General features: G+C 41.7%; 1 protein-coding gene across 6 annotated transcripts in view; it reads right to left on the reverse strand.

The window, feature by feature from the left end:
- The window catches only part of SEPTIN7 (septin 7), a 358518-nt gene that overhangs the window by 11581 nt on the left and 328453 nt on the right, over positions 1-18484 (reverse strand). For all 6 annotated transcript variants that reach the window (XM_083188501.1, XM_083188502.1, XM_083188498.1 and 3 more), the window contains 2 exons: positions 4246-4297; positions 2830-2955 (listed from right to left, as the gene is read on the reverse strand). In XM_083188501.1, coding sequence (XP_083044627.1) covers positions 2830-2955; positions 4246-4297 — 178 coding nt within the window. The remainder of the gene's footprint in view (positions 1-2829; positions 2956-4245; positions 4298-18484) is intronic.

An 18484-nucleotide genomic window follows, 5' to 3' on the forward strand; every position in this document is an offset into this window, starting at 1 on the left:
CCCAGGGGACCAGCAGTAAGTTGGCATTTAACAATTAAAATAAAAAATGGAAACTGCTCTGCGGCTGTGGTAAAAAAAAACAAAAAGCAGGGAGAGGTCATGGGATAGGCTGCAGCAGCAGGCTGAATGACACATCAGTGAGGCCAGACACAGCCCAACCCTGGAATACATACAGTGACTGTCACCACTACTGAGACTTAATTTGCACTTTCAAACTTAATAAATCTTGATAATTCATTTTCAAACTTAATAAATCTGTAATGCTGCCGAACTTGGAGCCAGTGGTGGTGCAGATTTACAGGATGACAGCCTAGCAGCACAGACGGTGTAATGGTTAGCATTACTGCCTCAGTGCACTGAAGTTATGGGTTTGATTCGCACCATGGCAATAATTGTGTGGAGTTTGTATATTCTCCCCGTGCTTGCATGGGTTTCCTCCAACAATCCAACAATATACGGGTAAGTTAATGGACCCCAAACAAAATTAACCCTAGTATGAATGTGTGTCTGTGTGTATAAAATGTAAGCTTCACTGGAGCAGGGACTGATGTGAATAGCCAAGTATTCTCCATAAATCGCTGCAGAATATGTGTATGAAATAAAAAACTGGTAATAATAATTCTGCGATGCTATGCCAGCATGCCATTGATGGTAAAACTGCTTGGCATCTGAATGTGACCATCAATGATCTTGAATCATTGATGGTCAATGGCCATCCCTAAGACATCCTGGCAGACTGAACTGGAGCTGCTACACTACCAGGAAGAAGTAGTGCTGAAGCATGTCAAGCGTGCAGGGTAGTCATACTTTTTAGAATATAGTCAATGTGTTGCATACCAGTCAATTTTCAATAAATTTTATATACTGTTGAATCCATTATGCACATTAGAGACCATTTTCCAATGTAATACATGGATAGTAAAGTCAGGGCCATCTTACTTGCATTTGCCCTATAGGTCAAAAGGCTATCCCATGGCTGCAACAGTTGTTGCGCTGCTCCTGGTGACGGAGGCTGGGGATGAACAGAATCAGTTCCCCCACACAGCTCAATAGAAGGCTCTGGAGCTCAAGTAAGACTTGCGCTGCTGCCTCATGGTAGGACTTGAGCTGCTGACATAAGGGGATCGGGCCTCCCTGTCAAAAGTGCCCCCCAAAAGCTTAATCCGGCACGCCCCCTGAAGCGGAGTACACACTAGGCGAAGTGTGTAAACTGCGACCTCAGCAGCAGGGGGAATTGTATCGGCCATTTACAGACCGTAACTTCGGCGGGCCTACATGCAAGGTGTCGCGAAGTATATGCGGGAATGCGCATAGACAGTGACATAGCGGGTATACTTTACAATGTGCCCGAAATGTTGTCCCGATCCGGCAGATTGGATGACATAGTGTAGTGTAGTGTGTACAGAGCATAAAAACACTAATTTCCAGCCACTAATTAACGGTTATTGGAGGTACTTCAAATATTTTGAACCAAAATACTGCTAAAACAGATGATGTCCTTTAATGACTTATGTTTGGGACAACCTCATATCAGATTCATAATTTTAGACAAATAGACAATACATAACCTGATTCCTTTGGCACCTTGTACATCATTGTGTTGTGATGTATTTGTTATCTCACTTCCCTAAACATTAGAGTAATGTCATAAGCAACTGTTCAAAATGATTGTTAAATATGTACAAAAACATAGGTTTAGTGTACCCAAAATGAGCCTTAATATCAAATACACCATCTTCCATACCAGCTGAGGTACGGCTACTGTGTAACTAATTGCTTTATTGTTTTTTACTTTAAATTAACGGGTTTGGAAAACATTCCTCTTCATATTGTCATTCATAATTTCCTGAACTTCAAATTATTTCTGGGCTTCCAAAATAAATTTATGTAAGTCTCCAGCTGGCTGCACGTGGTAGTTTTGGTCGGTCAGTTTAACGGCATATGTTACATAAAAAAGGGAGGGAGAAAACTACAAACTACAGTACTTGTTCACTGACTACTTTATGAATGTTTGATAATAAATGTCCCTTATTATATAAAGTACTTTGAGAATGGTCAAATCATTAAAGTATGCCTTATATGTCATATACACTAAACCTCAACTACAATTGCTATAGAATACGTAATCTCTGCAAAAGACTGAGCAGAGGGTTATGATTCAGTAACTTCTCCCAGAACCATTACTGTTGTAGCTTCTTACAATCAGCCACTGGGTGGCATACTATGCTCAAAATCAGATCAACTAAACCATTCCAACAGGATCCTGAACTTTAATTGGCCTCGTACAAAATGAAAAACAGATAGTGTACTACAAAAAGCAAATCATCGCCTATGTTGCACATTCCTTTTCTTTGCAGGCCTACCAATACACATTCATCAGCACGAATAGGAATTCTGCACAGTGGTTACTAGATCACCCATAATTGACGTAAACTCGTTTTAACTGCAATAACTACTGAGAACAGTACATTTCTTGATGCACCCCAACTTCTCTTGCATATTGTTGCTCTTAGGTACAAACAAAATAATTGCACAGCAAAAATAAATACATAGCAGCATAACGGACAGTAACCGGGCTCACTACAAATCCTACTAGGCTATAAAAGCAACACTTCTCTACAGAACACAACATATGTCTGTTTTAAAATAATGCCACAACGGGTGGAATGAGACAGGGAGGATACAAAAAAAATAAATAAAATTGTTGTATGACGGGTATGAAACATGATGGCACAAGTGGAGACAGAAATGGAATGGTAAGAAAAAAATGGATAGATGATAACAGGACAGAAGAGACCGATGTGACTGTACCTTGTGGCTGGCACTTACTTTGTTAGCTGTCCTTTGTTTTTGTTGTTATCCACACCATTGTAAGTCACAGCCGCCAGCTTTCTGCTCCTGTAGTTCTCATAATGTACATTATTGGTGACGTCCTTCAGATCCTGCATGTGAGTTCTGAGCAAATGGAGACATGATGTGAACAGAACCATTAGCCTCTAGTGTTACTTTGTGGATTAATAAAAACATTTACACATCACAAACTTTTAGTTTATTTTATCATGGTTAAAATGGTCCTTTGCATTATACAATATTCTGTCTAAATAGAAAGCACCAAATATCACACAATCATCTGTGCAGCGAATGCCAATAACTGACCATGTAATACATTATAAATGGTTGTATGTACAGCAAGAGTAAGAGAGTTTTCAATTGAAGACAAAGGGGTCCATATACTTAGGGGTAAATTTACTAAAGCTTCAAAAAATTAAGAGGTGTTGTTGCCCATTGCAATCAATCAAATTCTGTCACACAACACAATCTGTGGCTGCCTGCACTTAGAGTTAGCTGGCAGAGAAAAATACATAGAACATGTTGAAAAGTGACCTGTACAGGAATTTCATTATTTTCCGTTTTTGCCCCCACTATCTCCCCTAAGTACATGGACCCCAAAAATCATCATACATTTTTAACTGCAGAAAATTCAGTACAATGTGTGTTAGTGTGGCAAATGTGCAGCACAAAATGACTAAGTATGCAGCAACGCCTTACATGTACTATGCAGGGATATTTATCCCAGCACTGTTACACATACTCTGGATGCACACGTTTGGTGCCGAGAAGGGTTGTTTGTGGCGACTGCAACAATAGCATTTGAGGACACAACTACAGACCGTCAACCATTAACACATGCCCCTTTATTGGTCATTGCAAACCACATATATAGCACCTTAACATGCCACAATCACCAGTTCTCAGTATGGTGTAATTAGAAAATAGCATTACTGATGGGACTGGTACCGGGAATTCATCATCAGGTAACCATTAGGATTCTTTTTCTTCTGAAGGGGTTTCTGTACTTGTGACACTCATCAACAACAAAAATACATAGTAAATAAAGAACAGCCAACTTGTACCACTTTTGTATCACTAAAGCCAGGGTGCACGCAGGATTTTGATCCCAGGCCGGCCATTATACACAGGGAAAGCGGGTTTACATCAAAAAGTTGAATTGCTGCATTGGTCGACTGGGGTTATTCAGTCTGGTGCTTTAACACTGCACCACCACCCAGGTTGACCTTGCAGTAACCCAGATTATAGGTGCTGTGTGAAAGGGGTATTACATACAGTAGATATGTAAAACACATACATGTATAATAACAGTAAGTTAGGATGACAACCTTACAAAGCTTAATACAGTTCCAAACAATCCTACAATCAGCAGTAAGCCATGCCTGGCCTGTTTACCTTATCAACATGTTCCGCAGAATAGTGAAATCACAGTGCTCGCTGTTTTCAACTGTTCAAAGAAAACGGGGGAAAATACATTAGACCAGAAATAAAAGAATGTGAAAAAGCAGCAGCAAAATCCAAATGGAATTCACATGCCTTACTCATATACCAGTGCACAACAGTTCAACCGTAACAAGAGCATTGCTTATACATGTAGTCAGATTCCTAGAATCACACCAGAAAGGAAAATCTTATATTTGTAAATCTTTAATGAATTTGTAAGATACAATACAAATAAACATTGGCAACTTGCTTGTTCTACTGCATATTGATGGGCGATACAAAACAACACTGTAGCCTACTCATCAAAAGAAAGTCATTCTATGGGTCAGACATTAGCCTTGCACCATCAGAGATGGATGCGTCTCTGAAAGGGACGCATTGTACTAGTGTGGACAATTCAGGCTTGTCTGGTCCGACATCAGAGGTGACAGTCATTTACTATCCCCACACTATACAGGCATTGCTATATATGGAACCCTAACAATGCCAATAAGGTTTCTTACACATAACAGCCATGTCTGGCATTCACAAATGATTAGCTCAATGATAGTTTCCAAAGCATAAGGATTTAGAGTAGTATTCAAACTTATGACAAATCATTAATAAACCATGTTCATATTCTAATAATGGTGTTCTATTGCACAGACAATTTACATTGTAAGCAGTGAAGTCACTTACAGTATCAATGTCTGTATACATATGCAAAAAACTATTTATCCATCTTTCTCTCTCACTGTATCGTCCCTGGGACAGAGAATAAATGTGTGCATATGCTCTCCCTGAGGCCAATTCAGGCTGCTGGGTAGCTTTACTTGCAGCTATGTGCTAGAAATGCACCAGCATTCATGATCAGTAGGCATTTGAACTGGTAAAACCAGGCACTACTGTATGTGTAGTATTAGGACTTGTGGCTATTGTTTTGCATGATGAATACTAAAGATGGATCCAATTTCTAAGCATCAGCTGTGCATTTTCCAGATTATGCGGCTTTAGAAGAATCATTGCTAAAGTTAGATAAGAAAGACTTATTATGTGGTGAAGACTTTGGGAACTAAATGAAACGGATGATCAGAAGAAATATGAAACTTTGTTTTGACATTAACAGTTTTGCATTGCCATACACTTCTACAAGCAAAGTACCAATAAAAGCTTCTAATACAAAATGAAATAGTGTAAATTATGAAATGGAAATACAATTTTAAACACACATTTAACACACCATCTATTACACTCAATCAGTGGAAGCTGGGACATGATGATAAACACAAGCCACAATTTTTCGGACTTCTGTCGAAGATGATTACATACTACTGAATCAGAGATCAAGTGATAATATCGTATCCATCATTTATACAGATAAGGGTCTCTGCTGCCAACAAGCTAGGGACAAGGGGTGAGGTATCGGGAGATGAACTCTGAGGTATGACCTATGCTGGAATCCTACTGTGTTTTTACTAAAGGCTATACTTACATTACATGATCCCCTTCTGCTGCTGTAAAAATATAATGTATACTTTTTATACAAAGTTGCACCAGCGGGAGGTTTAACATTGATGCTTTGGGCATTCAACTTAAGTGACCTCAAAATAGTGATTTATTGGATAAAAACATGGTCTATCCGCACATGCAGAAACCATATCGGTGTTCTGTATCTTACTAGCGCTAATACCACTTTCCCACCAAAATCCCAGGTCTATTTTACCCAGTATTTTGCAGAGGCTCACTCTCCAATGCCTCCCCCCCCCCCCGCTTCAACCGCACTGTATACCCGGGGTCGTTACTCTTTCCACTGAATAAATGAAAAGATCAACAAAACATGGGTTGTCATAATAAATGGCCTTGATTCTGGCTCCAAAAGATGAGGTCAATGAAAGTGGGCAAAAGGGAGGGAGAGAGTGCTCAAAGCATAGCAGCCGTGACGGCCAATGTGATAACCGTGTGCTGCTCTGAGTTTATTTATTTATAGTTTCTTATATAGCGCAACAGATTCCGTTGCGCTTTACAATAGTAGACAGTGATATAACAAACTGGGTAACAGACAGACTTGGGGGTTAGAGGGCCCTGCTGCAAGCTTAATGCTTGCAACTTTCTGCTGTTTTACACAGTAATAAAGAGCAGGATACAGCTTCAGACACTGCATCCGGGAAACGGTCATCTGTCAGATCACACTTAGGTCGACAGTCACTAGGAAGCAGGGAAGCGGTACATCTGTCAGAACAGATTTAGGTCTACAGTCATTAGGTCGACCATGGAAGGTCGACTGGCCCCATGGTCGACATGGGCCAATGTCGACAGTCATTAGGTCGACTGGCCCCAAGGTCGACAGGGTTAAAGGTCGACATGGGCCAAGGTTAACAGTCATTAGGTCGACATGAGTTTTTCACTTTTTTGAGCCAACGTGCCGACAGGCGGTATTTCATGCCCTACCATCCACTAGGGCACGGTGGGAGAATAAAATAGTGTGCCGAGCGTAGCGAGGCACCGTGCCCGAAGCATTGCGAGCGAAGCGAGCGATGCGAGGGGCTGCGCTTCAACTCCAACTGTAAAAAAAAAAAAACTCACGTCGACCTAATGACTGTCGACCTAGAACCATGTCGACCTTAAGTCATGTTGACCTTGACCCATGTCTACCTTTAACCCTGTCGACCTTGGGGCAAGTCGACCTTCCGGGGTAGACCTAATGACTGTAGACCTAAGTCTGTTCTGACAGATGTACCGCTTCCCTGCTTCCTAGTACAGTGTCATATTTGGAGGAGGAGAGTGCAGTTCTTGGCAGAGAGGGCTCATTCTCTCAGTCAGTATTTGCGCAGGAGGAGAGCCCTGATTACATCACACATTACAGCATGTTCTTCTTGCCCAGCAGGCTGTGTGTGCCTAGTTCTGCCCACCTCTGTGCCAGCTGAAACAGTGAACAGTCCTCCTCTCCTGCTTGGGCTCTGGTCCTTGGGTGATAACATCAGCAGAAAATGCCCAGGACAGACCAATCCGTGGCTTTCTGCAAATCCCAGGTCTAAATCTTCAGGTAAGAGCTGTTTCCACTTCAGCCTACCTGGGAAAGACCCGCTAAAAACCTTGGGTCACTTTACGGGGGATTTTTGATTTGTGGTGGTTTCCACCGATAAAAATCCCAGGTAGGTAAGCGTTCATGTGCAAAAGCTCATTTTTTTGGGGGGTCAGTGGAAAAGCAGTATAAGGAGAAACGCATCAGCAGCCAAAGGTATGTTCTTTATAGTAATCTAACATGTCCAGGGCTATATCACCAGGACACATTGCAAACTGGCCTTTAGTACATAACCTCTTACTCCTAGACACATCGGGCAGGGGTAACCAGTGCCTCTCCAGCTACAGACTTAAGCTGGGTACACATATATACAATCCCTGTTTTCTTGCGACCGTTCGACCGACCATAGACACGACGGACCGTCCACAAACAGCAGCCAATACGCGCGTACACACCTGTACCATTTTACTTATATACTTACTTTACTATCTATCTATCTATACAAAATTATCATAATGGGCTGGGTTAAGGGCATGCCAAAACAAAGAGGCGTGAGTACAGATCCTAAACAAAAGTCGGGGCAGCCTGCCGGCTGACTGTAGACGCTTTCCCCCATCTTTATAGCAGTTTGCCGTATCTGTCCATAGTCAGCCGGCAGGGTGACTATGGACAGATACGGCAAACTGCTATAAAGACACGGGGTACGCGACTACAGTCAGTTTGTGGTATCTGTAAATAGTCACCCTGCTGGCTGACTGTAGACGCTTTCCCCCTTCTTTATAGCAGTTTGCCGTATCTGTCCATAGTCAACCTGCCTGCTGACTGTAGACATTTCCCCCCATCTTTATAGCAGTTTGTCAAGGAAGCACGGTGTATGAGAGACCCTGTAACCATTTGCCTGCTGTTAATGTATTTAATGCCTCACTGCCCAACACATTAGAGGCATCACTTTAAGACATTAATCAATATTGAAGCTTTAATAGAGTGTGCGGGGACGCTGACCAAATCTGCCGACAATTAATGATTTACAAGCCACTGTTCCCCGACATCTCTTTAGCTCATCCTAACTGCAGGAATCATATATAATCAGCACTCCATTCACTGCAGGACATCATAACTCTTTGTAGTAAGTGTCCTTTTGTAGGAACTTTGATCCAAAAGGCTCAATACCGAGATAAGGTGCACCGGGTTGCTGATTGAGAGCAACGCTGGGAGAGATAAAAGTACACCATAAAGTCTTGGTTCCCCTTGTGTGTATAGATTTTTTAAGCTAACATTTAATTAATACTACATCTAGAAGACTCTTGGAGGAGCTTGATATACGTGCATTCTAATAAATATACAAAGTTATATCCTGAACAAATAGTGATACAATAACTTGACACATTAGTTTAAAGCAGTTTATTGCATAAATAATAGTACTACACTGAGGGTGAGATTTAATAGGATGAGAGATTCAGAAAGTGAGAGATTTGGAGATAAATCTCCAGGTTTTTTAAAGCGGCAATCATTTACATGGCCAAACCAGTTTATTTTGCAGTGTAAAGGATTGCCGCTTTAAAAAAACCTGGAGATTTCTCACCAAATCTCTGACTTTCTGAATCTCTCATCCTATTAAATCTCACCCTGAGTGTCAAGCCTGGTATATGGGAGCCTGGTCCTATATTTGTCCAATAAACACAAATTAATTATCCCATTACAAATCTTTTATTTCCTTGCGCTGTCCATAGTCACCCTGCCGGCTGACTGTAGTCGTGTACCCCGTCTTTATAGCAGCCGGCAGGGTGACTAGGGACAGATACGGCGACCCGCTATAAAGATGGGGTGCATTTATATTATGATTATTTATATATACATGGTGAGAGGCGAACGCTTCTTGTGCTGTAGGAGAGATCCTGCAGCTATGGAATGCCCACATGGCAGTATAATCGCAAGAACGACCAGCATATCGATCGAACGTGTGTACACACTGCACTTTTGTTCCGATATGGGCCCGTCCTGTCGGATGAATATTAAACAGCACTGAACCTTCGACCGACCGAGTATGGACGGACAAGACAGTTTTTGGCCGTTAATCGATCGTACAGAGGGATTCGGGCCAGCGTACACACCTATACAATCGAACAGCCGTTCGTCCCAGAACGGAAGAACGGCCCGACATTTGAATATGTGTGTACCCAGCTTAAGCACATCAGCTAGATGCAGGCTGTTAACATGCAAAAACTGTATAATACAAATGATAAATTGCTATGACCTTGAAATCCTAGTTGGTGGGGAGGGGATTTGCGTATTTGTACAATACATTAGAAGTCCTTACTAATATGTAAGACTGGCATAATTCATTATGAAGAACTGAGCGGGTAGAGCAGACCACCACAAGACCCTAAACCAGCTTCCACCTGAGAAAGACTCTGTGCATCAGATTACTACTTTCTGGGGGGGAAAAAAAAAGGATGAAAGACACTTTTACTTCTAGTGCAGCTGTTGGATTTCGATGCCAAAACTCTGTATCCTGCCAGCTAAACACATGCAAGCCAAAGCATTTCCTTACTTTAAACTGGCACTCTACCCACATTTTTAGTGTAAATGGAAAAAAATAGTAGACTACATTGAAGTGGAAATGTATAATATGGTAATAAATTATTCACACACGCACTGTACTTTTGTAGTAGAGATTACATTCAGATACAATGCTCTTACTGATCGGCTACTGTAACTAGAGCTTTGTATTCTGCAATTTAGCCTTCTGAACTGGACTCGGATTGCCTACTCATAAGGCAATGTCCTGTCATCAATATTTTCTACCACTGCTGCTTGATGCATTAACAGAACATAGCAGTTGTCCTGTAACAGGGACTTGGGGCTTATAATGTCTACTATGTAGAGGCAAACATCTTGCATGCACACTGATATTGCAAATCAGCATATGCTTCTGATACTCTACTTTTGTTGCCAATTCATGGTGTTTGATATTGTGTTGGCAGGTTCCTTTTTCAGATGTGGGGGATGGAATACAGTAACACAAAATATTCCCATGATCGATTTGCAGAAATGCAGACAACTAAAAGCACATGGACATTGGCACTACTGTAGTTCCTGCCATAACATACACCCCCTAGATACTGTCAACAGTGCTGCCTGGGTTTTTCTCCCTTTCCTCCTGTCACTTACTCTTCCCCATCACCTAGCATGCTCATGATATAGATCAGTGGTTCCCAACCCTGGTCCTCAAGTACCCCCAACAGCGCACGTTTTCCAGGTCCCCACACAGAATCACAAGTGACATAATTAGCTCCACCTGTGGATCTTTTAAAATGTGTCTGAATAATGAGTGCACCTGCTGGGTGACCTGGAAAACGTGCACTGTTGGGGGTACTTGAGGACCAGGGTTGGGAACCACTGATATAGATTATCCTTAGCATTACATTTCTTCTTCTCTTCTGAACGGTTTAGGAAGCCTTCACTTTTTCCTTTTCTAGAGTGTTTTCTTTTGTTATGTGGCCAATATTGCCTTTTCATTCTCCTATAAAGGGTTTCTGCTTTTATCATGAGCTGGTATGTGAGGAGTAAGTATGTGAATAGCAGAAGTGTTTGTAGACCGTAGAGGTGTGATATCTTGGAACGCTCTGAAAGTTCCATGACCAACATGTGGGAAGTGGCAAAGGTAAATACCATCCGCTATTACAGGATTCCCTGCTTCGCCTCGCATCCTGTTGTGACTGTTACTCTGTCTAGTCCTATCAGACAGAAACTAAATTGAAAGGCTGGATCAAGGGTTATGGGGGCCCCCGGGGAAATTAACTTGTGAATACAACTCCAATCAAAATTGACAATATGACTAGCAAGGTTTTTGAAAAGGCTTATGGTCTAATAAGCAGTGTTGTACTGTGTAAAATGTTTACACATGTATCAAATTTAGAAAACCTTGCAAAGGTACATCTAGACAACCAGGTTACACATCGTCAATGCTAAAACGATGGCAAGGCATGATGGGACTTGTAGTTTCACAACAGCTGGAGGGCCATAGTTTGGACATGTCTGCTCTAGATGAACCTGAATGATCCACACTGGTCACCAGTAAAGAGGGGGAGCGGAGAACACGTTGTGCAGCATGGCCCTCATTAGTGATGCGCTCCCTCATTTCTACATACAGAGATCATGGTGGGGATTTTTGACGACTAGCAGGAGCGCGCTTCTTCCATCGAGCAGAACTTTAAAAACAAAACCAAAATGAGTGATATCACTCATACCATCCAGTGCGTATAGGGCTTAAGGAAGGAGAACTGGAAAGCAAGGCTTTGAGTCTTCCAGTATAAGAACAAGCTCTACCTGCAAAAAAGTGTGATCATCAGGAATGAACACTAACGTTCTCTGTAAATAGAGTGCATAAACCTGAGCTTTATAACTAAGCCAAAGATCCACTTCTAGGCCATTGTCTTAAAAGTCTAGCACAGGCATTCCCAACCATGGTCCTCAAGGCACACCAACAGTGCAGGTTTTCGAATGATGAGAACTGAGTGCCAGTTCAAAATAAGCTCAGGTGAATATGTCCCGGGGCAAACTCACGAGTCTCAGCTCCCCATCAATTCAGCGTGTCTCCTCCGGGTCAGGCAGGCAGTGCTCCAATAAGGTGACCAACGCGTTTCAACTCCCTCTGGAGTCTTTTTCAAGGTCCAAGTCAGTGTATGAATTAATGTGGCTCCTGTCCGGTTTAAATATCCTTCCTACTCACGTATTAGTGAGTGCAGGTGCCGCTGACCGGAAGTGACGAACGGCGATTCCCGTCACGTCACCTCCGTCTCTGATTCGCGTCATCTGTTGCCATGGTATCCAAGACGTTATAAATGGGGGGATAATAATTGAACCAGAAGTGATTAGGAGACACACCCCTAAAAGGAAATGGATCCCACCACACCGGAGGCAGCAAACAAGGAGAGACCACTATGAGAGACCCACATATAACTTGGAACAATCTAGAGATAGAGTACAAAGGAGAGTTTATCCTAATAGACCAAGATATGACCATAGAGAAATAGAAAATACATACTACGGTAACTATGAACCAACCGGAGACAGGGAGAGAAAAATCACTTACAACAGAGATAGAAATAGCCCACAAAATTATAGGCCTATACCCAAATATAGATATAGGAACGATAGAGAGAGATCACCGATAAGAACATACAACAAATATGGTCCATTGGAAAACGTGGATACCCCTTTTCACAGGAGAGAGCACAGCAGGATAAAATAATTCGAAAAAAACGAGGGTGCAGAGCAGGCAATAAAAAGAATAGACTAATTAGGAGGAAATTAAACGGCCAACATAAACGAAAAAACAAAAAGTCACGTAATAAAAATCCCAACACTATAGAAATAAGGGAAGAAAATAATGGAATAGACGTAGACATACCAAAGCCTGGCACCACAAAAATATTTAATTTAAGCAACCATATTCTGCTGGAAGCAGAAAGATCCTTATTAGAAAAGGGCCTAAAATACGCACCGTCCACATCTATTAACCGATTCAACGTCTTCATTGACGTTAACAAATATATAAGAAAACTGAGTTTGAAAAAATTCTTTTTGATGAAAGAGGGGGAGGAAGGGTCAGAAGAACCGATGGTCCAATCGGGCTTCAGACCCAAATCCATTTTCAATCCCACCCATGTAAGAGGGAATTTTATAGAAACATTCATGAAACTAGTGATAGAAGATCTAGAAAAAATAGACCAAAAAATCCCTAAAAAGAACCTTACCGCAAAAGAAAGAAAAGCCCTCAAAGAGTTACAAGACGATAGCACCATAGTGATTAAACCCGCCGACAAAGGCGGGGGGGTGGTCATCATGTCTAAAGAGATGTACGAGGCAGAAATCCAACGCCAATTGGATGATTCAAGCACGTACAGTCTTCTTAAAAAAGACCCAACAGAAAGGATATTAAAAGAACTCATAACATTGGTTAATAAATTTGAGGTTAATAACACCATAACAGATAAAGAGGCGACCTTCTTGATAAACAAAGAACCTGTAACACCAGTAATATATATCTTGCCGAAGGTCCACAAGGACAGTCAAAATCCCCCAGGAAGGCCGATTGTGGCCGGGATTGATTCTGTGACAGCTAACCTGTCGGCCTTTATAGACCATCATCTACAGCCACTGGTAGGGACTAACATCTCCCACCTAAAGGATACAAAAGAATTTATTTCTTACTTAAAAACTATCGAATGGACCCCCGACATGTTACTGGTCACAGCAGATGTACGGGCACTATATACTATAATTGCCCATGAAGAAGGTATTAAAGCCACAGAAACCTACCTGAGAAAAAGTGACCTACCTCGTTCATTACAAGATTTCATTTTAGAGGGTGTTAAACTGATTTTATATAATAATTACTTTTTATACAAAGAACAATTTTATCTCCAACAGAGAGGGACCGCCATGGGCACCAGGTTCGCTCCGAGTTATGCCAACATTTTTATGGGCCAGTGGGAGCAAAACAACATATGGACCCACAACCCATTCGGAGCGAACCTGGTGTCGTGGCGGAGATACATAGACGATGTATTTTTTATTTGGAAGGGGGAGGAACCCATTTTAAAAGAATTTTATACCTTTTTAAATAGTAACCATTTAAATATTGAATTCACTTTCTCCTGTAGCAATACTGAGGTGAACTTTTTAGACTTAACAGTTTATATTGCTAACAATACAATACACACAAAAAACTTTACCAAGCCAACAGACTCAGGGGCTTTTATCCCGGCGTCAAGCTGTCACCACCCCAATTGGCTACAAGCAATTCCGGGGGGACAGTTCAGGAGGATAAAAAGAAACTGCTCTGAACAAGAAATTTTCAACCAACAAGCAGAAGGCTTGCAAAATAAGTTTTTAGCCTCTAATTATAATGAGATGCAGGTAGAAAAAGTGAAGCAAGAAGTTACAAAGATTACACAAGAAACACTTCTTAGACCTAAAGAGAAGAAAACCAATGATAATAATCTAGACTTCGCTTTTATTACATCATTTAATAATCAATATAAGTCCATAGAAAAAACACTAAACAAACATTGGAACATCATCCAGAAGGACCCGGTTATAGGGCCACTATTACCCCCTAAGCCAAAATGTATATACCGTCGAGCAGCTAATCTGAGTTCCAAATTGGTACATAGTGCAATACCACCCACTAAAACCATTTCTACTGTAAAATCGAAAGGTTTTTTTAGATGTGGAACATGCATCGGCTGTAGGCACATACAAGGAACCGGGCAGAGACTGAGTGAAATAAAAATAAATGCAGATGTTTTTAAAATCAATGATTTCATGACATGTAATACAAAAAATTTGGTATACGGAATACAATGCTCCTGTAATTTATGGTACATTGGGAGAACATCAAGGCCCTTCAAAGTGAGACTTAGTGAACATATTCGTAACATAAAGAAGGGCCTCGAAACCCATGCTTTATCGACTCACTTTAGTAAATGCCATCAAAAAAATGTTGATCATATCACTAGATTCTGTGGTCTAAAATGGATAAAGGGGCATTGGCGACAAAGAGATCTCGCCACCCAACTAGCCAAAGCAGAAATGAAATTAATTTACGAACTAGGCACTTTAATACCGAAAGGCTTGAATGCGGATTATGAAATTAAGTGGTTTTTATAATGTTTTTAGATTATTTTTGAAAATGAAATACTTCGCTTTTATCGTATATATTATTGTGATATAATTTGTGTTTTTATGCACTGTCACTTTAAAGAGCAGCATGCACTAGCACTTTGTCTGTATGAATAATGATTATGCACGTGCACTTTCTAATCTTTGGGTGTATGAATACCAATAATATACACTCAGATATGAATACTGCATCTATCTACGAGTTTATGTATTGACAGTGTTATTAATTCCATAGGAATTGAAAGCCGGGGCAATGTTACGGAGAAGACATTCATTTCCGGCATCCCCGCAATAAACTACCATGGTAACAGAACCAGACGCTGATACGGCAGACGCCGATCAGCACCATGGCAACGGGATTAGACGCTGACGCGGCAGTGACGTGACGGGGGCGGCCGCGCATCACCTCCGTACAGAAGTTCCTACGCGTCTTGGATACCATGGCAACAGATGACGCGAATCAGAGACGGAGGTGACGTGACGGGAATCGCCGTTCGTCACTTCCGGTCAGCGGCACCTGCACTCACTAATACGTGAGTAGGAAGGATATTTAAACCGGACAGGAGCCACATTAATTCATACACTGACTTGGACCTTGAAAAAGACTCCAGAGGGAGTTGAAACGCGTTGGTCACCTTATTGGAGCACTGCCTGCCTGACCCGGAGGAGACACGCTGAATTGATGGGGAGCTGAGACTCGTGAGTTTGCCCCGGGACATATTCACCTGAGCTTATTTTGAACTGGCACTCAGTTCTCATCATTCGGTAATTGTTACTCCTTCCGAGCCGGACAGAAAGGCTCTTTATGGATTTATTTTAAACCATTGTATTGTTACTGTGGATGTGCGAGCAGGATCAGATTGTGACCTGTCTAAGCACTGTTTGTCATATTAGTGTCAATTAAAGTATATGTATCTAAACTGTACTTCACTATATCCACCTATTTATTTTTTCGTATGTACCATACCCACAAGAAAGGGAAGTGGATATCTGTTGTTGAACCCCTTCAGCGCCTGATACTGAGATATGTATAACTATTTCTAAAACAGGTTTTATTTATATCCAGGCTTCAGCACAGATGGTTTAATGAAAATAACTCGGGTACTAATTAATTCACCTGTGTGATCAAGCAAGATTAAAAGGGGACATAGGAAAACCCTTTGATATAATTTGGAAATCCTATATTTCCTGGTGTGTATGACAGCTGGGGCAGCTTTTATTCTTTAAGCCAGGGGTTCCCAATCTTTTTTGATTCACGGCACCCTAGAAAATCAGAATTTTTTTCACGGCACCCCCAGGTCCAAAAAAATTAATTAGATTGGGTTTATATGCGATTCTTAGGGTCAGTTATGTGGTAAAGGGCAGGATTTGCTTCTGTTTGTACACATTCTATGATTGGCAGCCCCCAGCACTGGTTTTGCTCCTAAATAATTACCATTAATAATTTGACTTTGTCCTGGACCACCAAGCCGCGGCACCCCTGCATGTGTCCCGAGGCACCCCAGGGAGCCACGGCACACAGTTTGGGAACCACTGCTTTAAGCATTTGCCTGGTGTGGTGGCATCAAACCACCTCACCAAGGTAATTAGAAGACTCCTTGAAATACTCTACAAGTTGTAGTGGGTTTGATCTCAGAGTGCAACATCCCAGCCTATAACATCCCAGCCTATTTTTCAACCACTTTATAAAATTAATATTGGCCTAAGGATGCACCAGCAGCTATATAAATAGACTTGAGCGTGCATTGAATTAAATTTTCCAATCTTAACTATCCGTAAGGATGACCGCACCAGAAATAGTTGCTTTATTATATAAATGTTAGTGTCTACAATAGGTGGATTTTCCCATTTTTCTCTATCTGAACGGGCTAAGGGATAAAGGGACATAAAATAGACGGACAGAATTTTATTATCCAGATGTTGCCATGCATCAGTGACGAGTACCTGAAGTTCAAAAGAGTCCAGACTTCTTTTTGTGCCTCTTACATAATGCAATCTGCAAGCTCAGCTTCCTTCAGAACCCTGAATATCCAAAACCTGCTTAACTACTACACAGCCTCTTAAATATTACCTGCATCATATTCTACAATTCAAAACTGCTAAATACTAGATTCATCCTATTATTATTCTGCCGACTGAGAAGCAGAAGCTCAGTCTTCTGCTTCTGGGAATCAGAGTCGTCTAAGGAGGAAACTGCCAAGTATTGTGGTAGGCTGAGAAACGCATCAGTCCACAACCAGTCTGACACCTGAACACTTAGAATAATCTCCAACTCCAGTTAGCAGAACACCGGTGCGTGCAAAAGTTTCCCCTAACCAGAAGCAACTTTGAAACTGCGGCCACAAACAGCCCAGCATAGGGCGAGTACAGCTATCTACAAGCCAGGCAGCAAACACCCTGTCTGAGCAGGGTTGAGCTGTGCAAAAAGTCTGCCACTACGGAAACCCCTAGCCCGCATCAACCTGGAACAGCAGCCCCAAATTGCCCAGCATCGGGCGGTTATACTAAACTACAAGCTGGGCAACAAGCACCCCGACCAAGCAGAGTCGAGTTGTGGAGAGAGTCTGCTGCTACTAAATCAGCGGCTGCACTCATTACTAGCATCCAACCCAACAGGACCGGGAACTTAGCCGCTGGATGCGGCACCATCATTGCAGGCCGGCATAGTCCTTTACGTCCACTGAGACCTCGGGCACTTTTTATACAAGCAAGGGAGCATCGGGACCGATCATTAATAGCCACGTAATTTGGAATCATCAGGCGTATAACACCAGTGACTGGTAACTATGATGATATCAACCAATCTGCTTTCTAAAAAGCGAATTGCCAGGTGTGTATATTAAGATCTGCAACAATGCCTTGTATTAAGGGATCAGTTGGAGTCCTACCTTTTTCGATGCCTCTAAAGTCAGCAATAACATCTGCTATATTTTCAGCTTACTAACTGCATCAATTATAACTAATTGCTTGAAATAAATAATTAAAAAAAAATTAAGACCTCCCAGGGGTTGTACAATGGGTCTCTGCTGCACTATACTGGCTGACCTAGCATTGGTATATCTGACCTAACCCCTAGTAGACTTTGTGACACCAGAGGGGATCTGCCAGCCAGGTATACAAAGAGAACAGTTTCTCAACGGAGGTCATTCTATCCTGGTGGATCCTGTTTATCAGAGGAAACCCTAGCAGGACACAGGACTGTCTAGCTAACGGTAGTGGTAAGGCTGCAGATTGCATATTTCATGGTGCTGACTGCCAGAGGCTGCTGGAGGATCTATGCTACCAATTATCCTGTACCATGTGAGCATCTTTTTCTGTTGTGCGGTCAGAATAAAGACTTAATTTTTAATATAGTCTTGTCTGCCCAAGTGATTTGAATCCCACCAAAGGTAACCACCTTCCCAGCCAAGGGTGGTTTCCTCACAGTGTTCATGTGTTAAGCGTTCTTTGAAGTATATTTTAATGTGTCTAATATTGGTAATTGTAGATACAGAGTTGTCC

This window comes from Crinia signifera, chromosome 5 (genome assembly GCF_055691185.1).
Source record: "Crinia signifera chromosome 5, ASM5569118v1, whole genome shotgun sequence".
NCBI lineage: Eukaryota > Metazoa > Chordata > Amphibia > Anura > Myobatrachidae > Crinia > Crinia signifera.